Consider the following 20,392-nt stretch of genomic DNA (forward strand, 5'->3'; position numbering starts at 1 on the left):
ATCTTTAAAGATTTACTATGTTTTTAAATGTTTAAAAAAAAGCAACTAAAAAGGTGAATCGTAAGAAAACAATTTTTATGAAAAAAAAATAACATCAGGAATTAACAGTTGAATATTTGTTTGCAGTTATCCACTAAAAAGGGAATTAAATGTAAAGCAGTCTATATGAGAAAAATGTTTATTTATTTTGTGGTTATTTTATTACAGTGGCTTCAACTAAATTTAATGTGGCCGTTAATAATAATAATAAATCTTTTTATTTAACAAGATAGTTTTAGTTGCCGTTTATAAATATAGTAAGGTAAACCGAAGGATGGGAGAAGACAGACACTGTTCGATTATGTCAAAACAGGAGGAGGGATTTACCACCCCTCACTCGGGTCTCAACGCGAAGCCGAGTGATCCGGGCTCGAGGGCTCTTGGGTCGAAGGTATGGCACTGAACAGTGCGCATGCGCAACATCTATCTGCATTTTCCTGACGGCTGTGCTAAATGCTAAATTCGTATTACAACTTCCGTGATATTTTTTTGCTGTGATATTCTAAGTTTATTTGGATTAAATTTATATCGCCAGCCTCTAAATGATTCCTCGCACGGCGGGCTTCGGATAACTGTTCCCCGATCGTCTGCAAAGACCGGTGATCGGGCCTGAGTGCTGAAGAAGACCAAAAATGGTCTTCTTCAACGGTTCTGTGAAAATTAAGATCTGCGAGGCAGTGGATCTGAAGCCCACTGACTTCTCGTTGCGGCTGCAGATGGGCTCAACGAAAGAGAAGGCCTCGCAGATGATCGAACCGTACGTCAACATCGACGTAGACGAGGTGTACGTAGCCAAGACCACCACCAAGCCCAAAAGTGTCAAGCCGCAGTGGGTTTGGAACGAGGATTTTACCTCGGAGGTTCACAACGGGCAGAACGTGAATCTAACTGTATTTCACGACGCCGCGATCCCCCCGGACGAGTTTGTGGCCAACTGTACCATTCCTTTCGACGATGTTAAAGGAAAATCTGATTTCTGGGTAATTACGTACTGATACTTGTAAATTGTTGTATGGTTTGCCGTCTTCGATCGGTACTGTCGCGAAACCCAGAATGGTAGCCATTTTTTTCTCTCTCGGCTCGCCTCGGAATCGGGGCGCCTCATCCGGACATTTCCCGAGTTCATGTTCTTTTTAGCATTGAAAATTATTATTAGAATTTTTTGTTTATTGCGGACCATTCTGCTTTGAATTTTAAATTAAAAACTATTTGGCTTTGTTTTAAATCTAATTCCTCATGTGTTTCATCTGGTGTACGTTTTTTAAAGAGTTAATTCTTGATAATTGTGTCTGGTTTTTTAGATCGATTTGGAACCAAATGGAAAACTCCACATTGTTATCGAGCTTTGCGGCTCGGCAACTGAAGGTAAGACTATTTTAACATTTTTCACCCCAATTTAAACGTCTTTCCTCAATTTTCGCCATCCTTGTAAGATCCAGAAGTACGTAATTTGCGTGTCTGCTTATCTGTCCGTGTTGTTGGTCTTTGTTTTCGTTTTCCATTATATAACCGGAGACATTATCGCTCTCGGGAATGCTCGGAACTCAATGCCAGAATGACGTCGTCAGTGAGTTGTTCCTGTAGTAGCGCTCGTCCAAGTTTATGCTAATGAGCAACCAAATCGTAATGTCAGTTTCGGTTTTCATGTAGGCCCAATGCTTTATGACCCAATGTAGTTATGCCTGGTTTTCCTCAATTCAGCCACCCCATTTGGCACCACTTCCATCCAATTATTTAAAAAAGTAAATAGACTAGGCCCTACATTTAATGATTTTAAAGAATTTGGCCTTGAAATGAATATCTATTATCTAATATCTAGATATTAGTCTAGTAGATATCTACTAGTCTAGATCTAGACTAGATCTCTCTCTCACTCTCTAGCTTCTAGATCTAGATTCTAGATCTAATCTAGATCTAGATATTCTAAATCTACAATAAGATCTAGATCTAGATCTAGTTTCTAGTCTGGATTCCAGATCAAGATATCTTCAACAACTAGAGTAGACTTCTGCAAGACTGAAATATTTAGAATCTAGCTCTAGACTCTAGTCAATTTTTACAAATCTATTTAGTAGTTAGCCTACTTGACTAACAGTAGATATTAAGAAAATGAAATAAAAAAATAGCCTTAGGGCCTAATTAGTTAAAAATTACTTAAAATTAGGAATGTGCCTATAAAGCCCTATATATAACAAGGCCCATAACAACTAGATTTACAAGACATAAATCAATTGACAATTTTAAATTATATTTAACACAAAAATAGACATCACATAATCCTAGGCCTCATGAATTATGCATTTGTGTATTATACTTCAGACTTAAGGCAAAGGCCTAATTAATTGAAATAGGCCTATCTAATCCCTTATTTATTGTTTGGCCTACAATCCCTCTTGAAACTGTTGTATTGGATAAAACTGTTTCAGGGCACCATTGTCACACAATGGCAGTATAATTGAATTTTCAAAGTTAACAGTTGTTAGACATCTAAATAAATAATAATAGACCTAGCTAATGCCAACATTAACCCTTTCCAAACTAATTTACTTCTGTAGCCCTAACACTAAACTTCATATTACAGTACTACTTACACAACCTGAAACATCTTTTATTCATACAAGTTGTCTCCCATTGGTACCAGGCAAGGCTTTTAATGATTCTAGAACACAATGAAATGATGTTCCACCACCATTTTTGGAATTTATTCTTCTTCATTTTTAACTGTACTAGTGGAAAAGATTTCCCCAACATAAGTATTAGTGTAAACATGTTATGTGCCATAGGATGACTGCGACTTCAGCCTGCCTTTCTTTCTGGATTTGCTTCCATACCCTTTTTTCCACCCGGACAATCAGCAAGGTAGCAGTTGTTTGATTTTTCTCTCCTAGATTCTAGATGGGTTGTTGTCCCTAGTTAACAAGTCTCACCTGCGGGGTCTGAACTTGTTACTGTTGGGGTCAGCAATCATAAGGTCTCTTGCTCTAAATATGAACTATGGTTTAACATACTTGTAAAATATTTTAAATCAAAGTAATGTATTAAATACGAAATAGTATTTTTAGTAATTTGATTTTCTCAAAAAGTACTGGTGGCATCAATACCTTTCAAAATTCTAATAACTTAAATTAGCCTTAGTTTACACTGTGCTGGCATATGACTATGTTTAGACTAGAACTGTGTCTTTGAAATTGGATATGTTTAAAGTGTATCCTTAAACTCTTAATAGCAGTGGATTTAATTACCTAGGCCTAGTGATTATAATATGGAGTAATGGTATTATCAGTGTCTAACAATAGAATCTTCCAAAAATAAGTGTGTTAGGTTTTTAAGACAACCCAGTACAACTATTGTAATCAGGCCAGGGTAAAAAATTAGGGTAAGGGCAATGGTATGACTTGGTTTTGTGTTAAGGATATAGTTACAGGTTAATGTTGACATTATCAAGTTTATTAGTATTTCGTTCACTTTTCAGACATTGTTAGACACTGGTGTAACACATGCTCTGCTTATATTAGATTTAAAAATAAATTTATTTGACCTGAGTATTGTTATCAACAACCTTATTCCCCCTTTAATTGGGACATTCCATTGTCAAGCACTTGCATGTGAAATACTCCCCTGAACCTTTGTGTGTTAAGTTGTAATGAACTCTGAACTAGTGTTACTAGGGCTCACAAATGCTAACTCTATTTGTAACTACCCCACCATTTAATAGTACAGACTATTGTTGTAAATGTAGACTAAGAACTAACATTTAAAAAAAAACTAAAGTAAACACTGGGTTAAGCATATTGAGTCATCTGTAGTCATCTGTGCATACTCATTAAACAACTAATTATTCAATTGGCCTTTGGGGGTCAGATGGGGTGGGAAGATAGATAGGCTATATTGGTTGTTAGGGTTATAGAGGTTTTTAATAAATATGATAAATAAATTTTGCCTTTTATATGCTCACAGGAGGAGGGCTAAATTAAAAAAAAAAACCTGTGTAATAAATTGTTTTTGAAATAGTTTGTCAGGTATATGGAATAAATAACAAAAGTACACACTTTAATTTCATAAAATTTTAAATAAATTATCAGTTGTAAGGAAGTTAAAAGCAACCATTGTATATAATTTATATTATTATGATTGACTTACTTGACTTAGTCCTCTTTGCTCCTTATGGAGCATAGGGCCTCCACCATTTATTATGATTGCTGATGTTTAAAACAAGGTGAATAGTAGGATGTTTCTCAAATTACTTTTTTTAAATTAAAAAATGATGTTGTGGCTTTCCTATCAAATTAAAATTTTCCTTAATATATATTAATTGTTTTTACAGTTTTGTTTGCTAATTTACCAATGATTATATGTGTGGAGGAATAAGAAAAAACACTTTACTGACATAAGAATATTAGTAAAAAAGTTAATTTTAATTACATAGCCTATTATATTTCTAGATTAAATATCTAAAAAATTAAGTATATGGGCCATGCTTCAAAATTTAAGAACTTAAACTAGGCTCATTGAACTTAAATTTTAACACAAAAAAATGTTTTTTTACACATGCAGCATAAGATCTTTTAAAAGATTACAACTTATCAACAGGCGTCACATTGACTTACCTGAAATATACTAAACACCACTATTTACCCTATTTTTTAGGTTCAGGCAAAACAGTTATTTTAGTAGTCATTGAGATAATCTCATAATTAATTACTTAAATTATCACTGGAAGTTTCTTTACCCCACCAAACAAGAACATCTGGAAAATATGGTTTACCTTTCCTTCTCCCCTCCCCAATCACTCTATTGATTACTTACAATAACAACGTGAGACTTTTTTTATTGCAATTTTTTTTTAATGGATGCTTCAATCGTTATACAATTGAATTTAATGAAAGTTCTTATAAGTACAACATAGAATTCTCTTTACACTTCCTCTAAATACATTAAATATTTTTATACAAAATTAGTCTTTCCATTGCAAATCATTACAAATTTCTAGTGATTTCTAAGTTTGTGTTGTACTACATCTTTAAACCCAATTGGACCAAGTGTGGAGGTAGTGGGACTTGATATGTAAAATATTATAACTTTAAGCATGGGCTAAACCTCAAGATCTGCCCATAATTTTATATATAGATCTATATATACATTATTAAAAGAACATTTTAATCCAATGTCATACACATTTCAAAGAGAATTCTTAACTTAACATAGGCCTACATTTCCTCTACAATATGTTTTCTTCTTACTCTTGGGTAGGAGTAGGTGCCAAGCCCCACCTAGCAATCCATATATATTTAAGTTCTTACTGATGAGAATTAAGATTTTTTTATTTAGACTATATATTGGAATGTGATTTTTAATAGCTATATTGTGTTTGTGAAGATTTCACAAGGTAGCTTTTAGTTCTTTTTCTGTTTAAAAAAAACATTTGTAAAACATAATTTATAATTTGCAATAAACTTCTTTTGTTGGCAGCCGCAGAATCGACCCCAAAAGAGAAAGTGTTCAAAGAAAAAGAAGGCATGCTCAACCGACGACGTGGTGCCATGCGAAGGCGTGTGCACCAAGTCAATGGACACAAGTTTATGGCCATGTTTTTTAGGCAACCGACATTCTGCTCACTATGTCGAGACTTTATATGGTAAGGCCATTTTATCACCATCCTGATTTTGGTATTTGTAAACATAGTGTGTTCCATAACAGATGATTTTCACCTTCATTTTAAAACTTTGTTATAAAATGTTGTTTGCTTTTTAAGATTTTATTTTAATCTAGTTGAATATGGTTTTGCTGTGCATTACAGTTCTATCAAAATAAGTTTATTTAAAACTTTTCTATTAATAAATTAAAAACTTTGTGTTTCAGGGGTCTTGGGAAACAAGGATATCAGTGTCAAGGTTTGTGAAAGCTATTACAAAATATAAAGTACAATAGTGCATTGAGTTATCTTCACTCTAATTTTTTATCCTTCTAGAGATAGTCACTATTATTTTTATAGATTTAAAAAAGATAAATTTATTTTTGCAGTATGTACTTGTGTAGTCCATAAAAGATGTCACCAGCACATAGTCACAAAATGTCCAGGATCACGTGATGTCTCTAATGATGAGGTTAGTAACTAGCATTGAATTTTATGCTTTTTTTTTTTTAACTTTAAGTCAGAACTTAATGATTAAAGAGGTACAATTAATCTTGAAAAAATTATAAGGGAACTGCTCTGCTAACAGCAACATGAATTTCTTACAAGATGAACATATTGTACACTTTTTGTAATTTGCTGCACTGTTTGTTACAACAAGAATTAAAATTTAAGTATTAAACATTATATTTCTTTAAACAGAATTTGTACACTGAGTTTTATTTGCATGAGTAAAAAAAAGTAAGAATGAAATAATTGGGGGAAAAAATTCATGTTTTTAAAGAAAGTGTTTTTCTTTTATCCAGGTGACAGGAACAAGGTTCAATATAAATGTCCCACACAGATTCAATGTACACAACTACAGAAGACCAACATTTTGTGACCACTGTGGCTCTCTACTATACGGGTTGCTCAAACAAGGATTACAATGTGATGGTCAGTCGCTGTTAAAATATTACTCTGTGTACATAAATACCACACTTGATGATATTATTTTATCTTTGTATATTAAAAAAAATTATCAATTTAAAAAAAATATTTTCTTTTAGTATGTAAAATGAACATCCACAAACGATGTCAAAAAAATGTGGCGAATAACTGTGGAACAAACACAAGGGACATGGCTCAAATCTTATCTGAGATGGGCATTTCAGGCGACAAGCTCAGACCTAAACCCACCAAAAAGCCAGTAAGGAAGCTTTTTTTTTTTTAAACTGTTTAACTAACCAAAGACCTTTTTTTTAAATATAAAGGTTAATTCTACTAGAATTTAGGACAACCAGGTTGATCATTTTAAAAATGCTATACATTTCAACATTAAATAGTTCTAACATTATAATTCACTTTCAATTAATTATTGCAATCTTTGTTTGTTTCAGACATCAATAAGTGAGTCCCCAAATAAAAATAGCCCAATGCATGAGAGATCTTTTTCGTCCCCCATACCTGTGATACAAGGTGAGTGAGTGATGGAGTGAATGCATGACGCCCACCTGCAAGACATTCAGTGCAGTACCGCTTGCTTCTGTTGTAATCTCATCACTTGTATAAGTGGACTTGTGCATTCGCTTTCTAATGCTATTAATTTGTAATAAGTTAACACTCCAGTGGAAGCAAGCATCTTTCTAGAAGCTTTTCTAATAAAACGGTGTATAGTCACTTCAGTCTGCATTTTCTTTCATTACTAATAAGTGTTTTATTTTGTGTGTTCAAGTACATAATAGGCTTTTGAATTGTTAACTGCTAAATAAATTTTATTTTGTTTAATCTTGGCTATAGTGAGCTTTTATGGGATATTTGCCATATCAAAATAATCTTTTTTTTTTTAATTTGTAGTTTTTTCAACCAATTTTGCTACTAAAGTAAAAAAAAAGAGTAATGCACTTATAATTTGCTTTGACAGTAAAGTTTTAGTTTTTCAATAATGGCATTTCAAAAGGCTCTGTATAAGTCAGTGTCACCTAAATTCTTGCCCATCACTAGTCATTTTTAAGAAGGCAAAGTTTAATAAAAAATCTTTTACATTAATAAGAAAACAGAATACACATAATTTTTTTTTAAAAACATAATAAAGCTTAAAGTGATACATTTGCTTTTATATATAATTTTTTTGCTTAACATTTATATTGTTTACATAACTTGAAAATGTTAATATCTTCATATTAACTTAATAACAAACAATACTAAACCAATTTTGGAATCTTCTGATTAGAAACTTTTGTAATGTTTGAAGCACCATTGTTTCTTTGTTTCACCACATTGTATTTATTGTGAGGTCACTTATTAATGTTGAGGAAGCCATTTGCTGTTTTGTATTATTGCATGTTTCTCAGTATAAATATGGCATTTTGAGCCAGCTGGAAAACACAATAGTGATGGCTAGAAAAATAAGTTTTGTTGTGAAGTCCAAATTTCCTATCTTTTACTTTAAAGATTTGACAGAAGTTGCGTACCTTATTACTTGCTGCCTTATAGGAAGTTAAGTTTCTTTGCTATTTCTTTGTCATGGAATATCTTCATTTGGTTCAGAATTTCTGACAAAAACTTTTGTGGGAGATTCAACAGATTTGTTGTTGTGGGTTTTGTAAGTTTCCAAATGTATTTGCCCACGTAATATCCCTGGAAGTTGCCAGTTGCAGATAAAGGGAGTTTTAGCAAACTGGCAGCTAAAGCTGTTATCCTCATTGGTATGTACTGTACTAATTACTATTTGAAGATGTAGGTCTACTGACATTCATTTAATACTATTTTGAAACAGCAACACCTAAGTAAATTTATTTTTAAACTATGTGGTCACCATGTCGTGGTTGAATGTATGAAAGTTGTGCTTCCCCATTTGTCTGTAATTTATAATTTATGTCACTTAGAAGTTAATGCAATTCAATTTTAGTATATTTTTTTAAATGGATAAACTTATAAAAAGTGTAATTTAAACTTACAATTACATTAAGCACTAAATTAAATAGTTGAAGATCAAATTTAATAAATGAGAAATCTTAATAGTAACTTTAATTGAAATTTTTATTTACATACATATTTTTATTTTGTAATTTGTTTTTTGTAGAAAAATATATTAGCAACTGCATATTGCTAATAGTTTGTGTAACAGTTTTAAAGTATAGATAATCAAGTATATAACATCAATGACAACAGTTAAAATTTAAATGAATATTTTTCAGATCCAGATGACCCTAATTCCTCTGATGTTGGTGGTTTTGACACAAGTAATGATCACTTAGGGTCTAGAACTCGCAGTCCTTCTGGGGACAGGTCGCGATCTCATCATAGCCGAATCAGCTTAAATGATTTCAATTTTATCAAAGTTTTAGGAAAGGGCAGTTTTGGAAAGGTTTGAACAAATCTTCTATAAGCATAACATGGTTATCTAAAGAGACTTTGCTATCATGCTTAAATTAAAAAATATACTTAAAATTTTTGCTTTTAATTTACTTTAAAATTGTAGGTGATGCTGGCAGAAAAGAAAGGTACAGATGAAGTTTATGCCATCAAAGTTTTGAAAAAAGATGTCATCATTCAAGATGATGATGTTGAATGTACCATGACTGAGAAGCGGATACTAGCATTATCAGCTAAACACCCTTTTCTCACAGCGTTACACTCATCATTTCAAACTAAAGTATGTTTTAACCATGTACCTCAACTTGTTGGAAAAATATCTTTTAAAATAAATTCATTTAAAAAACTAGGTATCGATAATAATCCCTGAATGGTTATCAGTTTTCACATTTAGACATAGTTTTTCCAAATAACACACTGTATAGTTTCATTTTAATTCTTCTTAAATGTTCTATTATTTCCTTAAATTTCAGGAGCGATTATTTTTTGTCATGGAATATGTCAATGGAGGTGATCTTATGTTTCAAATTCAAAGAGCCAGAAAATTTGATGAACCTAGAGCAAGATTTTATGCTGCAGAGGTCACATTGGCATTAATGTTTCTACATAGGCATGGTATTATATACAGGTGTGTGACAGTTTTCTTTCATTGTGATATTTTTAGATTTTGAATTTAAGCACAGTGATTTATTTTAGGATTGGTTAACTTCTATGTAACTTTCTAGCTAAAAATTATTCCTTTGGATTTTCATTGGTGTACTAAAATGATAATTTTGCTGTTATAAATTGTATTTAAGATCATATAATTTTGCTGTTATAAATTGTATTTAAGATCATAAGCTGTGTTTGAAAGTGTGTGTAAGATTTGAATTTCTGTTAAATTTAGATTAAAATCAGAAGTAGACATATTCAGATTGACTTCTTAATGTGGTATGTACTTTTATATCTTGATAATTGTAACTACTTTTTATTTTTCAGAGATCTTAAATTAGATAACATATTATTAGATGCAGAAGGTCATTGTAAAATAGCTGACTTTGGTATGTGCAAGGAGGGGATGACTGAAGGCAAACTGACACAAACATTTTGTGGTACACCTGATTATATAGCACCAGAGGTAACCAAAAGAGTAATTTAATGAATGGGTGGTTAGGTCCAGTTAATTGATTTTAAATATTTATGAAGAAATAATTATTTCAAAATAAAAATGTATTACATTTTGAAAATGTTTAAAAAAATTGTTTGTTCATCAGATTCTTCAAGAGCTAGAATATGATGCTAGTGTAGATTGGTGGGCTCTAGGTGTGCTTATGTATGAAATGATGGCTGGACAACCACCTTTTGAGGCTGACAATGAAGATGATCTGTTTGAATCTATCCTCCATGATGATGTCCTATACCCTGTCTGGCTCAGCAAGGAGGCCGTTTCTATACTCAAAGGGGTGTGTACTTTACTTACTTGTTATAGCAATCAAAACTTTTTTTTTTGTACTCACTCAAAGGGGTGTTTACTTTACTTACTTATTATAGCAATCAAAACTTTTTTTTAACTCACTCAAAGGAGTGGGCACTTCATTATATCCATTCACACAAATGGGGTGGGTTCTTTATTCGATATACTCAAAACAGGCTGTTTGGTAATAACTTTAATCATACACACACAAATTCAAGAAAGATCATTCGGTCTGTTAAGTACTTACACTAATGATCTCATTAATTAAATTGTTTTTTAAAATTGGTTGTGTTCACAAAATTTGTATGTAGAATTTGAGTTTTCACTGTTTATTAACTTAATTTTTATATTCAGTGATAGAAATATGCATATTTTTTGTCTTTACTTTTTAGTACACTAATTGAATGTACCTATTATTTATGTAAAGGTGCAACATTATTATTACTTTATTTGCAATCTTTAATTTACATTTTTTTTTGTGTACATGAAATTTCCACCTGGAAGAAACAATATCTTTGGTTTAAATTGGGGGGGGGGGGATTCCGATATATGTCTAGATTCATTTTGTTTGTGTGAGATGAAGATACTGTTCCTTACATCAAGCACCACCTTTGTGCTTCAATAAGTTGACCATTTGAATTTATATTTTAAAAATACTTAAATGTGACCCAATTTAGATTAATAACTATGGAACTGCTGTGTTTGTTAAAAAAAGCTTTATTTTCTTTTTTCCTAATTGTTAAACAAAGAATTTTTGATGATTAGTAAATGGGTAAGTCAATTGGTTTTATAGTTAAAAATATATTTATTTTCTTTTTTCAATTTCCATTAGTTCATGACAAAGAACCCTGCCAAGCGACTAGGCTGTGTTACTACTCAAGGATGTGAAAAAGCCATCCTTCTTCATCCATTTTTCCATGAAAAAATAGACTGGGAAGCATTAGAACAACGTAAAGTGAAGCCACCTTTCAAGCCAAAAATTGTAAGTTGTTCTTTTAAAAATTTTAACTTCATTTTCTGATTCATGAATGTCATAAGCTAAATATTTAAAAATTTCCATTTACATTTTACACATAATTTTCTTTTGTTTGTTAGAAAAACAAGACAGATGCCAACAACTTTGATAGAGATTTTACTTCAGAAGATCCTGTGCTCACACCTGTTGACCCAGCAGTGATCAAAACTATCAACCAGGAGGAATTTCGCGGTTTTTCATTTATTAATCCAGAATACGGCAAGTTGGAAATGGAGGCCAGTGGTCAGACCCACTGACCAAGCTAGAGAGGCTGTTCCAGCCATGCTCAGTTTTTGGACCATACTTGCTTGTGGCTGTGTTTTTATTATTATTTTTAACAAAAAAAAAATTCAATTTGTGGATGGTTTTCTTGTGTTTTCTGTGAATTCACAATGTGGTATGATTCAGTGATGAGTAACCTCCCTTGAAATGACAAGATCAGAACTTCTTAAATTTCCTTTCTGGATCCATTTGTTGAATTTCACTGTTCTTAGGTCCACACTTGGTATAGTTTTGTTGCATTTAATGGATTGTCATCAATTGTTCTCGCACTGTCTCTCATTCTGTCTGCCATCTTGTTTTTCATTCACTTTCAAAGTAGACAACAGGAAGAACAAATATTTCTTCCCTCACAAAAAAAGTGATATTCATTTTAGTTTCATTGTTCTGGCATATCTATGTGTATCTGATGTTGTTTGGGATTGATGTCATTTGCACTAAGCATTTGTTTGAATGAAATTTGTTCTGTATAAACATTAAACTGCACATTTTTGCTAATGTTTATAGAACTTATATGAATCAACAATCAAATTCTTAATAGTATGATATAAGTTTAATACTTTTATGTCATAATTTTTAACTCCATGACTTTAAATGATTTTAATATATGTGGATATATAGCCATTAAGTGAGGGTGGAATCTCCTAGTCAGGTCTTAAATGTTGTTTAACTTACAATTATCATGTTCATAATTTAATGTTTTTATTTTAAATTTCAGGCATTGGCTTAAGAAATTTAAAACATCTGTGAGAAATGAACACTCAAATGACAAATCATAAATGTCTAAGTTAATCAATTTTTATGTTGCCAAATTGAATTTCAACCATTTTATCCAAGTTCTATTTTTAAAGCAATTTGTGTTCAATGAATATAATCTATTGTTAGCATAACTTGCTTTAAAAAGTTAAATCCCTCCCTGTTTAGCAAATAAAAGAATAGAATTTTATTTTCTGAAATGAAATTTTCCTCAGAAATTTTATATAAAATTCTTACAAATCTGTTAGATTTTTATATTAGTGTGGTCTTCAGATTTAATAAAGCTTTAACAGTTTTTTTTTCCTTGCATTAAGGGGTATGCAAAAGTTAGTGCATATTCTTTTATTGAAATTTAATATTGTTCTTATTTAGCAAATAAGTGTAGGGAATTATGTTTTAACCAACCTTTGGTTAATGTGATTTACTTATACAGCAAACTTTAAAATAGTTTTGGGCACCAAACTGTTAATATATTTATATATATATAAGTGTTGCTATGTGTGCGTGTGTGTTATAATGGTATTTGTTTTCTGTTGTTATTTTATTAATTTAGAGATCTTAAAATAATTTATCAAATAAGTATTAGATGGGTAGAATATTACGTTCAGTTTGCTTTTTAATTTTGGAAGGGCTTACCTAATAGTAGTAGCCTGATATTAGGAAACCTGTTTATTTGTATGCATTTTCTCTCTTATAATAGTTGCATTAAGAGTATTACAAAATAAAGTTTTAAAATTTTGTTAGGAAAATACCATACAGAGATTCTCTTAACCTATGAAGTGTGGATCCAGGTTTGTACACCCCAAAGACAATTTGTCTTATTCTTTGTTGTACATTTATATTCAAGAGCATCACTTACTACACAAAAAATCTCACAAAGTTGAAAATAGAATTTCTTCTCAAAATAAGGCTTACAGTATCTGAGTGTTTTAAAATTATAATTGTGAGGATTTTAAGTTTGGTAGAAACAATAACATTTTTTAAACATGTATTCATCTACTTGATGAATTCTTTTCACTCAGCTGTTATTAATTTTTGTTATATTTGTAGTGTGTATTTTGCACAGTTGCTTTTATATTTATATCTTTCATAATGTTGTTTGCCATTATTTCATCTGGTTTATCTTTTCACTTTTATATTTATCTCCTATCTTCATGCTGTAGTTCCATCTTTGCATATAAAGCTGCATAATTTCTGTATTGGCCGTTTGCCAAAAAAATTTCCAGACATTTCTTCAGAATTTTTTTGGGGTGCTATTTCAAAAAATGAAAATTTTCCAGGTGTGTGCTTGTGCTTAAGACAGTTTTTTAACATGTGGTACTAAAATTCAAAATCTTAAATGAAGTCTAGTAAGTATGCTCAGACAATCATCTTATGTAAAAAAAAAATTCTAAACAAAAATTATACACTTCACTTAAAATTGCTACTATTCTCAGAAGAAATAAAAGTATTGTAATCCAAGCCCAATTAATACAATTTTGTATCTCTGTTTTAATTTCCACCTTTAATTTCTAAGGGTAATATGGATATTTTCTGTTACTTTTTAAATTATTAGAATGAAACAGTAAGTCCTAATCACTCCTTACTTAAGAGTATTAAAAATCAGTTGATAACAAAGTACTGATAACTATGTTGGAAAATAAATAAAAAATTTGTACACTGCAAAATACAATTTAAAAACGAATGTAAAATAATCCATCAAATAAATTCTGTTGGTGAAATTTTCATGCTGAACTGTCAAAATGTGGCTTAGGGAGAAAATGTATACAAATTATACTGGCTATGATTTTATAATTTTATGTATGTCATAAGCATGAAACTAGTGAACATTTTTTTTTAAAACAAATTTTATTACTGACTTTTTGCACTTGATATGGATATCCGTTATTTATGAGTTTTCTTCATTGTAAACATTGTCTAATGTGAAAAATATTTAATGAATTGTAAAAATGGTAACACAAGCAACAAATCCATTGTAACTTTCATCGGTTTTAATGTATAGCTGTTATTATTTGTTGCTTTTTGGTCAATCATGTTATTGCATGAAACTTAAACCAGTCTTAGCAGTATTTAGCAACAGGATGAGAAAAATCAGGTGACTGAATACATTATTTTAGAGAAAATTATTAGGAAAATTAAATAAGAAATAGTGGTAAGAGGATTGTGGTTACAAGAATAAACAAGCTAACATTTCACATAAATAATTGGCCTCTTGTTATCAGGTCTATCAGAGGTAATGAGCTGTGTTCATATGTCAATTGTGCAATACACATCTGTTCATATGGTTATAATTTCATGTTCAATTTTTGTCTTTAGTTCGGTTTTCAGGCAGAAGGCCTGTTTACTATTTAGTTTTTAAAAGCTTCAAGTAGCAAACCAGTTATTTTGCCAAAAAAAATCAACTGGTTTTGACTCTCATACTGTGCAGCTTCTAGTTCAAATGGAATGGGTTGCATCTGACAAGTTACCAAAATTAATTAGCTTATCATTTACCATAATGTATGAAAACCATAAACATCTACTTAGAAGTTGCTTACATTGTGAAACTGACTGTGATATATATTTTTTTTTTATTTTTTACTATCTTTTTTTCAAATCAAGAACATGTATAATTAAGTATCTGATCAATGGCTTCTGGAAAAGGTTTTTTTGTAATGAATTAGAAATAGTGTATCTAATTAGGTAGAACATTTTATTAGTATTGATATATTTTTAAAAAAAATTTCTTTTGATTTAAATATTTTTTTACCTGTCCCTTTTTTTCTTCAAAAACACACCAAAATATTATTTTTTCACAATTTGTTAGATTTTAAAAAATTAAATTATTACTTAAAATTTTACCAGTTAAGAAATTCCTTTAAGTAGGCAATAAATGCCCAATGTACCATATTCTTCTAGTCAATCATTGCCTTGTTCTAATTAGTATAGACTTCAGAAGTGTTTATAATAGTTTGTGCCATAACATTAACCTTTCAGGGAAAGTAACATTTCTGTTGCTAAAATGATTAAAGTTATTTCCAAAATAGAATACTCTTTCATTCTAACTTTTGTGTATTCAAATAGAGGCTTTCAATTTTTTGGACATAGATCTACTCAAAATAACAAAGGATTAAATCTTTATTAGCATTGTTAAGTAAATAAAATTGAGCAAAATCAAACCAGTTTTTACATTTGTAACTATAATATCAGTGACTAGTGTTGTTCATTCAAAAAGCTTCACTATTTAGGCGGGGGATAAACCATGTAATTTATTACAATATCCAATATGAGGCTTGATTCTGTATGAAATTATCTTACAATTGGACATGTTTAGAAATTGAATTATCATGAGACTTTTGAGTTTTGTAAGCATTATGCACTTAACAAACTAAATAAAGGATGTCTTGTATGAATGTCATTTATCATTTAACCTTCCATTTTTGCATACATATGGAGTAAAAGATAATCATTACTTACCTAAAATATTTTTTTAAAATTCAATTAGACATAATGTGTCATACAGATTAAAAAATTTAGTTAAGCTGCTAATTAAACATGAAATTATCAACTAAAGGTGATGCTAATTGAATTTTTGGAAAAAGTAATCTGTAAGTATGAGGCTTTTCATTGCCAATATTCTATATTAGAATTTTGCAATGATTACTAATGTAATTTTATTATAAGAAGTAACATGTGTAAAAGAGATACAGATCTGATATGGAGTCTCTATAGATATAGATTCAATTATATTATAAAATTCAGTTAAAATACAGATAATTTAAGTTGTGTTAGCTGTCTTTTGATGGTATTATGTGGTTTTAGTTATAGAACTATGTAAAGTTACAATCTTTAAATTTAAATGGCTTTAAAAGGTTCATAAATGAAAAATGTATCAACAAATGCACTGCACCTTCATAGACTTGCTAATATGTTTGTAGTTGTAAATAATTTAATTTATCCATTTTCTCTAAAGATAATTTGTACAACTGTCACCCACTTCAGTTGAGATGACAGTAAAAAAAAACTTTGATAATTTTTTAAAAACACCTTTGTTTGACTTTTTAAAACCTAAATGTATGTTATCTCTTTCTACAAGCCTACAAGCATACATGTAGTGTTTCCCACTAGAAATAATTTCTTTTTACCTAAAATAAACTAAAATTTTGTTAATTGTTATAATGTTTCTGTGTATGCCTGAATAAATCATTCTTATGGGCTTATTAAATTAATGTTGTCGTTATTGTAAAATAGGATTTTAAAAATACACATTTAGATAGAAACAATATCAACTTGTTTAAATTAACAAGGGAAGAGTTTTAGAATGAATGGAGTTGTCTTGAGATTCTTGCCTGCGATATTGTACCTTGATCAAAATGTTTCTGATTTTGTCTTTGATTGTTTTGGGCACATCCTATCATTAGAATAACCTGTTTACCATTCCCTTCAAATGTTGTAGAATTGAGATTTCTGATAATGCCATGCTCTCTCTGTCATTTCTCTTTAATCATGTGGATAAGATACGCACAAGGCTTAGTATGATCAAAGCTTTTATCAACTATTCTTACTCATCACTTTGTTCACTCTTTCTGAAACTGATAGTTATACCATAATGCTTCTTCTCTTTATGCCCCATACATAAAGACAGTTTTATTCCACGTTATTATATTCAACTCTTGTCAGCTTACCTCCCTTTATGTTGATGTTTTGATGTGTACAACAAATATTGACTACAATTAAATAACTTACAAGCTTCCGTGAAAGCATGTTTCATGGCTAGACATTTATCAAGAGCTTAACTTATTAACATATTTCAATGCACTAGGCAAATTGTTGTGTAATATATGAGGTTGAGTAAGACTTGTGAAGATGAAGTTAACATTTAACAATGTTCTCTTTGCAAAACTATTTTAAGATGTCAAGGGATAGTGTCATTTTACAAGGTGCTGCACTAGATATTATTTAGCCTCTACATCTTTATTTTTAAGGCAACAAACTATAAACTATTTTATTAAAGAGGTCGAACTAGATCTGGCAACTGTAATATAGGCTTCAGACTTAATTCTGTGTCATTACACCCAATAGTCAATTATAATTGTGTTTATGGTTTAATATTGTGACACTAGTCAAGATTTTATCCAAAATAGCAGATATAGCTTAATTTTTAATCCCTGTGAGCTCATAATTTCAAAAGGATGTCATTTACTCAGTAGGTTAGATGTCTACATATTGATTGCGCTTTATAAGGTTTATCGTATCATCATTAGATAGCACATTGTTATATCTTAAATCAAGTTAAATGATACTAATTTATCCTGGAAGAAATAGTTTTCTAATATTCTCTATGATTATATAATTAAAATACACTTTTCTTCAGTTCAAAGAGTGACTAGGATTTTTTTTTTAAAGAGTGACTAGATTAATAGATTTTTGCAATGAGATGAATCAGATCACTGAACTAAGACAAGCTACTAGCAGTTTTTTCTCTAGTATTTTTTTTTACCCGAGCCACATTGCCATTTGGAAAAGTGTGTCTGTCAATTTATTTGCTATTTTTTAGGTGTTGAGATCAATCTCCACATAACCATTGGAAAAACTACTAAGATAAGGAAAAACAAAATTAAATGTGTTATCATTATTGTTGTCGTTGGAAAGGTTAACATTGAATTTACATTAAAAATAAATTAATGAAAAACATCAATTTCCAAACACCTGAAAAACATCAAGCTCAAATGCACTGCTCGTTGCTTCCGTGAACTGTTTTGACATCTGCACTTGCCCAGTTTATTTCTCGTCAGTGTTTTTTTTTTTAATTTTCAACTTCCGTTTTTGTGTTGTTTTTTTTTCTTTATTATTCATCTCAGTCTGACTTTGTTGTCAGTATCTGAATTAGTGATCATTGAACAAGTGTAGTGCTATTCAAAAATTCTTTTTTTTTAAAAATCTTTTTTGACCTAGTCAAATAACTTGACCAGTCATATTACATTTTTTATTATCAGATTTAATCATGTTTCAGAATAGATAGCATTTCATTTCAAAGCTTTTATCATACCTCTTGTGTACAAGCTCTGTTAAATCCCTTTTTAAAAAAAAATAGATATTTTTTTTACCACAAAGTGAAGACAAAATGGTTTACTTTGTTAATGACTGTAAACTAATGCTAAAATACAATATTACTAATAAAACTTATAAAAATCTAATATAAAGAACTGCAGATCTATTTCTTATTTACAGTTCTCTAATTATTATTGTAGAAATATTGTGTAGTACAATTTTTTTAAAGATCAATAGATATAGAGGGTTTAGAGTGTTACATAAATCTTCTAGATTTTATATAATGATAATCATACTTACTTTTTTTTAAAATATTGTTTGAAAATCCTACAGTTGTGTTTAATGCTAAGTGATGTTTTTAAAAAAAATCAAATTAACATTAGTGGAGAAGAGTGACTGCAATTTTCTTATGTCTTGCTCTAATTGTGGTTACCGTATTTTTGTTTGTTTTATCTTTTTCAAGTTGTATTGTTCTTCTAGATCGAATTAAGTCAATAGTTTTTAATGGGTGTAAAGATATTATCAGTAATTATTCATCAAATATGCATACAATTTGAATTCAGTAGAACTTATAATTTTGGGCCAATTTTGTAGATTTGTATACTACTTTAATTTTCTCTGTAGGAAATATTTAGAGCACTATACATGACATTCAGGTTCATTTCCCAAATATTAGGTATTTTGATTTTTAATTTAGTTTAGTTTTATTAATAATAATAATAATAGCATAATACATAAGGCAGTCCCCAGTCATATACTCTATTAAATATTTCCTTGACATAAAACAGAGGTAAAGTGCAATATAAATTATTACAAAAAGCGCTTTTTTTTTGTAAATAAAAATATGCCAAAAAGCTTATAATTTTGCTCAAACAATACCAGTTCACAGAAGTAGCTTAAAAAGTACACAATACGAAAAAAATAGCAATGTAATAAGTGAAACCACAATTTGATAGCTTGCGGAAACCACATTTTAAAAAAAAAAGTTTTTTAGGATCTCATATATAAACTATAAGCCTTTCATGGTCTGGAAGTGGTAGCTTTGTATTGTAAAAAGTTGCGTTTGCTAGTTCCTTCATCTTGGTCCAGTGATTCTCATCTCTGAGGTTTTGAAAAATGTAATGTTTGTTTAATTTTTTTTATATATATATACCAAGGATCATATGAGCCTACAGAAAATTAAAATACTATTAGAATTTGGTTTGTTTATCAATCATTTTGATACAGAAGCATTTTATTTATACTGTTACTTTTTCCCTTCTAAGATAGTGAGGTGCAGACTGCACTTTTTATTTGCGTCCTATCAACTATCCCTGTAAGAGAACTGGTGAGAGAACAGATTGTTCTCGTTATGTATTCAATACAAACGGATGTAAGAGAAGTTGTTGATGTATTTACCTCATGATAACATTGTAGCTCACCTTAACTGGTATGAATGGTCTCAATCTAAATCAACACGTTGGTGTATAACACATCAAATTGGACTTATCCATTGGTACTCTAAAATATATTTGCCAAGACTTAAGAATTTTTTTTTTTTTAATTTAGTTCCTATGACACATAACAGCAATATTGTTTGTTCTTTGTGTTGCCAGGCTGTGTAATGTCATGTGTTTGACTTTCTTGAAATGCTAGAGCAATTTATCAGTATTTATATGTGTAGTTTCATTAATAAACAATACTTGTTAATTTATCCTCATGGTTTGTTAATTTTGTTAACTCTTATCTTCGAACACTCTCATCTGATATGATTGAATTATGTAGCGTATTCATCAAACGTTATATATACTTCAGCGTCAATGAAAATAAATATTTATGTCATTGAAGTAAA

The 20,392-nt window shown here is 30.2% G+C and overlaps 1 protein-coding gene across 1 annotated transcript; it reads left to right on the forward strand.

Moving 5' to 3' along the window:
• Positions 1 to 475: 475 nt before the first annotated feature.
• Positions 476 to 20,254, forward strand: LOC131953898 (calcium-independent protein kinase C). Its single transcript, XM_059317335.1, has 15 exons — positions 476 to 1,019; positions 1,341 to 1,404; positions 5,509 to 5,674; positions 5,899 to 5,930; positions 6,061 to 6,143; positions 6,478 to 6,607; positions 6,721 to 6,860; positions 7,051 to 7,129; positions 8,851 to 9,020; positions 9,135 to 9,308; positions 9,502 to 9,656; positions 10,007 to 10,145; positions 10,282 to 10,470; positions 11,314 to 11,463; positions 11,577 to 20,254. The coding sequence occupies exons 1-15, from the start codon at positions 672 to 674 to the stop codon at positions 11,751 to 11,753; spliced, it is 2,196 nt and encodes a 731-aa protein (XP_059173318.1). The 5' UTR covers positions 476 to 671; the 3' UTR covers positions 11,754 to 20,254.
• The last annotated feature ends 138 nt before the right edge of the window (positions 20,255 to 20,392 follow it).

This window comes from Physella acuta, unplaced genomic scaffold (assembly GCF_028476545.2).
Source record: "Physella acuta isolate Inbredline_101_S28 unplaced genomic scaffold, ASM2847654v3 ptg000964l, whole genome shotgun sequence".
In the NCBI taxonomy this organism is placed as follows: domain Eukaryota; kingdom Metazoa; phylum Mollusca; class Gastropoda; family Physidae; genus Physella; species Physella acuta.